At 43.1% G+C, this 5,394-nt stretch overlaps 1 protein-coding gene across 1 annotated transcript in view; it reads right to left on the reverse strand.

Annotated features, from left to right (window-relative positions):
* The window catches only part of EIF3M (eukaryotic translation initiation factor 3 subunit M), a 13,705-nt gene extending 9,612 nt beyond the window's left edge, over positions 1-4,093 (reverse strand). Inside the window, exons 1-4 of the mRNA XM_017726359.1 lie at positions 3,963-4,093; positions 2,892-3,030; positions 2,398-2,521; positions 1,335-1,429 (exon numbers count right to left, since the gene is read on the reverse strand). Of these exons, the coding sequence (XP_017581848.1) occupies positions 1,335-1,429; positions 2,398-2,521; positions 2,892-3,016 (344 nt within the window). The 5' untranslated portion in view covers positions 3,017-3,030; positions 3,963-4,093. The remainder of the gene's footprint in view (positions 1-1,334; positions 1,430-2,397; positions 2,522-2,891; positions 3,031-3,962) is intronic.
* Positions 4,094-5,394: the final 1,301 nt, after the last annotated feature.

Consider the following 5,394-nt stretch of genomic DNA (forward strand, 5'->3'; position numbering starts at 1 on the left):
ATAAGCCATGGAAAAGATCTGTGATTAACATTCCTGAATTTATTTTGACCATTTGGAATCTGCCATACAGAACTATCGATGCAAAAGCATTTGAGTGTTACAAACAGGAATTCCCAGTACTGTAGTTCACAGAGTAACTATTCCATGAGGATTAATCATCCCTAAATGGAGGTTAGTCAAAAACGATCCTGCTGTGCTGATGCAGCATTTCCAGGCTACAATTCCAGCAGGGCAGAATAAGCCAACTGTCCTGACAGAAGGAACTCTTCTCCACTTGTGACAGCTTCACACTTGCCTTTTTAAACCCCCAGCAAGGTCATGTCCCCAGTCCAACCCCCTGTGCAGTCACACAGATGCCCACACGAGCACAAACACACTCAGGGACTGGCAGGAACAGAGGATACAGGACAGAACATTCCTTCTGCAGCAGTACAAGGTTACGCAAACGCGGAAAACGCAAGCGCAGTTCTGGTACCACTGTGAGTCACCAGTGGAGGGGTCCTGATGCTGCCTCACCACAAAAATCAAAAAAATCTTGGAAAAGTAACTCAGAAAACAAAGTGGAAAGGCAGGAGCAAGCAACACACACCCCCAACATCCCCCTTCCAAACTACAGGGGCAGTTTAGGTAGGTTTGAGCTGTTGTGGAACTACACTCTGAACCACTGGATAGCAGCCCACCTCTCTAGTCCTGGCCAGGGCACTCAATCCACTGTATCACATCTGCAAGATAAACTGATGACAGCTCTCAGTTAAGACCTGCATTAATTTACAGGCACCATACACAGAGGATTACTCTACATGCCAGAAGACAGTGGTCTGCCAAGTTTGTTAGATCAAAGATGCTTCTTATGATCCAGGATAATAATTCAAAATGGCCAAGCAGGTATTCTGTGGACATTAATTTCCATGACTAGTGGAAAGCTCTGTCCTGAAGGTAATGTTTACATAAAAAGACTGATTCTGTTAACTGTGATTGATAAGCTTTCCCACATCATTAAGTAAGAGATAGCACTACCATGCACTAAAATGTCCAAAGTGCAATAATAAACTTGGCATAATGCTACAATGCTCTAAGATGAGTATTTATAGAAAGAAATAGTGTGTTATTTTGGGAGTCTGTGGTTTGCAGCTAATTCACCACTAACTTTAATATTCTTGGGAACACTGGTTTAATACAGGAATGCTTAAAAATATTAAACCCCCCCCCCCCAAATATATTTGGATTGGGTACAGATTGATTTTACAAGTCTTGTGAGAAATACCTTCCCTACAGATCACCTATAGTACATCAAAATACAGAGTTATCTAGTAGGTATGACTTGTCTTTTATACCTTTTCTTGCAGTCTACTAGGACATCATAGAGCAGTCTCAGGAGAGTGTGCTTTTTCTCTGTGGCCAGATTCCAGTCGGAAATCCATTTTCGGACCTAAGTAGAATACAAGTGAAAAAGAAGCATTCAGGAAAAGACTAAATAACACTACAAATACTCCTCATTTTCTCCCAGGCAGAAAAGGATTAAAAATATCTTGCACAGAGATTTCTCTTTTAGGTCCTTTGACTTGCAGGCTCTCCATGCTGTACCTGAAGTTTTTCCATGAGAAGCTAAAAGTCTGTGCTCTCCACATTACTTCCTAACTAAGGATGAGTGATTCTCATGTATTCTGATTCCAGAGCAAGAGACAAGAACTTGACTCCTCACTCTTGATCAAAGCTTCTCACTTTGGTTTCCACCACAGGAATCAAGCACTCATCTATATATGATCACCATCAGAAATGAAAAATAGACAGCAACTTCACTTAGATTCTGCAGACGGGCCTTTAAAAGACAAAACCTGTATTCTGCATTTCTTATTTAGAATCATAGAATGGTTTGGGTTGCAAAGAACCTTAAAAGGTCATCTAGTTTCAAGCCCCCTGCCATGGGCAGGGATGCCACCCACTAGACTAAATTGCTCAGAGCCCCATCCTACTGGGCCTTGAACACTGGCAGGGATGGGGCATCCACAGCTTTTCTGGGCAACCTGCTCAGTGCTTCACCACTCTCACAGTCAAGAACTTAACATCTAAAATCACGATCTCTCCTCTTTTAGCTTAAAACCATTACCCCTCATCCTATCACTATTTGCCCATGTCAAAAGTTGTTCTCCCTCTTTAATGAGCCCCCTCTAAAGTACTGCAATAAGGGCACCCTGGGGCCTTCTCTTCTCCAGGCAGAACAACCCCAATGCTCTCAGCCTTTTCTCATAGGAGAGGTGTTGCATCTCTCTAATCATCTTCACAGCAATTTCTTTAGGCTCTGGCAATTTGTAAGAGATGGTCTGTATCAGCTCTGAGTAACATTAAGGTACAACATGTTTCATACAAAGGCCACAGCTTGATGGGCCACTTGATTACCTGATCTAGTTCAGTTGGAATGTACTGGATGGCACCACACGACGAGGCCACTTTCAGAAGGCTGCAGTACACTGTGTACCTCACAGGAGTGTTCTTGTCCATGCCATGGAAGAGATTGCTCAGGCTAAACCGCAAACAACCAACAACAGAGTCAGAGGTTTCAAAAAACACTACTGGAGTGCACGTAAATGTTTTATTAAGACACTTGCAAGTACAGACAATGCACCTGGCAGCACCTTACATCCATGATGAGCTGTAACAGCTTCTGGTTTTGTGCTCATTTTCAGCAAACAAGCTGAAAACTATGCATTTTAACTTTTTAATACCCAAGGAAAAAATACTGGTACTTCTATTTTATGACAGTGAAAAGGTAGAAGAGGGCTTCCTGCAACACCCCACATCATTTAAAGACTTTTAAGATAATCCTTCCTCTTTAGAGGCACGATTACTTTGCAAAGTCCACCATTTCTCACTTTGCTCTGTACAATACTTACAGCTGCAGTCTAAGAGATGGGCGCTCTCCTTCCCGAAATTTTACTAACTTCTCACACAGGTTTTCAATCAGTGCTTCTTGTTTTTCAGGTTCCAGGATAAGAAGCAGAGAGACAACGCTGTTCATCACGCTCTCAACATCTGCATAAACAAAACCATACAGCTGTTTGAAACTGCAAGCAGCAATCAGCAGCTCTCCCGTGCGGAAAAGTTACTTTTGATATGAATCACCACTTTGCACGAGCAAGAACTTTTAAAGAAAGAAAATGCCAAGATATTAACCTGGATATTCATCAGAATGTACCAGAGGCTTGGCTCAGGTGGGCTTACACCAACACATTTCCATGTAAGGCAAGAATTACCACTCTAAGGTCAACACAGAATGTGGTAATTGATACACTCTTGCTCTGAACTCAAAGCAACTCTGAAATCAGAGGAACTCTGGGTTCCACACAGTGGCTTCTTCCTACACATCCAGGAAACTGCCCACTGTAAAACTGTAGCTGTAGTGAGAATAGTAACACCTAGTGCCCAAGTACAGTAAAACATTTTACCAGGAGCATAAGGGATACCCAGACCACAGGCAAAACGCCCTCAAGAACAATGAGGTGTATTACAAACCCTCCCCAGTTGCTGTTTTAAGTGTGGTGTTCCATCCTTTCCAAACTGAACCACACCGGTTTTGTGCCTTCTTTCCAGTCTGCCCAAATACCAGTCAAGCAAAGGCCAAGAACAAAACTCATTACATATGGAAAATATTATTTATTCCCCAAAATGACACCTGAGCATCAAAACCCCTATTTCACATACAAGTCTCTACGCCCTCATTACAAGCACAGTCTAGCTTGGCTTCTGACTTCTTCAAAGGGTGCTGGATCTTTGGAGAAAGGAGGGGCAGAGTACATGCAAATATTCCATGGAAATGATGGAAATAAGCCCGTCCATTTTTATGACGGTGCATGGCTTGTGTTTTAACACATGCTACACATTTCTAAGTTCTGCCAGCTCTTACTGTTTGAAAGCACTCATGGCGATGAGTTTAGCAAAACCAACAAGACTTAAGAGATGCAAACCTTTGTCATCCTCTTTCAGGCACACATCACACACTTCAATAATCTGTGCCAAGTCCACATGAAGTCCGCCTTCCGCGTTCTCTTCAGAGATTTCTGCTCCTTTGGATTTCAGGTAAGCTCGTAGTTCTGCAGCCTTAAAAAAGAGAGACAATACATAGAAAATAAAACAGTTGTTTTGTGAACAAAAAGGTCAAAGTAATTAAATTTCTTACAGATTTTTATTCTGCCAGATGCTGCACCTGCTTCTGGTTTGCCAGTGACTGAATAGGTCACAGAGCTGTTGGGCTTCCTTACAGCATGAATGTGTCGCTTACAACTGGGTACTGCACTGCAGGCGTAGTAAGTTTTTGTGACTTTCTTACGAATTTTTACTATCTTTTACTCCCTCTGCAAACTGCAGAAAAACATTAAAACCGTTTAGTTGCCTCTTCCCCAGAAAAGGAAAAAGGTATAAACAAAGCCACTTTAGGAAGGGCAGAACTTTGTCTTCACACAACCTAAAAACAGTTTCTAATCTAATTACAGAATGGCTTGGGGTGGAAGGAACCTTAAAGATCATCTTGTTCCACACCTCTGCCATGAGCAGGGAATGTTCCACTAAACCAGGTTGCCCGAAGCCTAATTCAACCCGGCCTTATAATGCCATGAGCTGCCTTACACTGTTAGGACTTAAACCGACACCAAGGAGATACCTTTCTCTCAGCAACAGGCCTATTCATTACCTTTACAATTCAGGGCTTCAGCAGCAGAACCATAACCCTTCAGAAACAATCTGAGGCCATGAGACTTTTGGCAGAGAGCATTTCTGACGGGGAGGCTGCTGTGACACGAACTGCCATTTACATCACATTCAGTGTCAAATCATTTTGGAACCAGAGGAGAGAGCTAAATGCCCTGGGACAAACCGCTGTACTGAGGATGTTTCAGACGAGCTACTTGATGGGGCTGTACTAGGCATTATGGCAAGTGAAAACTGGGCTAAAGTAGCGGCGTGTGCAGTTCTTGCAGATTTCCAATGTGTATATATACACATCCTATATTCATTGTGTATACGTACAGAAGAAGTATGTAGATATACATACTTCAATGACACTGGGAACAAGCAGCCTCCAAATTCAAAGGCACGAGAAAGCAGCAGCTCAAAGACAGAAATCCCAGTTCCCACGCCTGTAGTACCGAGAATCCTGCAAACCCGAGTTGCCTAAGTAATGCCCATATGTGAACCCGTTTTCTTCTGCTAAATAAAAAGTAGGGCTGAGGAGCGATGAAAACGAATGCCGGGGAGGTGGAACACTGAAGAGGGAACTGCAAACACAGGGTTATCTTTCAGCCATTATGTTCAGTTTTCTCTCTATCGCCTGCTCGGTCTCTGTAGGGAACAGCCCAGACGAGCTCACGGAGCGCTCACGGAGCGCTCGCGGCGCGCACGGCG

This window comes from Corvus brachyrhynchos, unplaced genomic scaffold (assembly GCF_000691975.1).
Source record: "Corvus brachyrhynchos isolate BGI_N302 unplaced genomic scaffold, ASM69197v1 scaffold281, whole genome shotgun sequence".
NCBI classification, from domain to species: Eukaryota; Metazoa; Chordata; class Aves; order Passeriformes; family Corvidae; genus Corvus; species Corvus brachyrhynchos.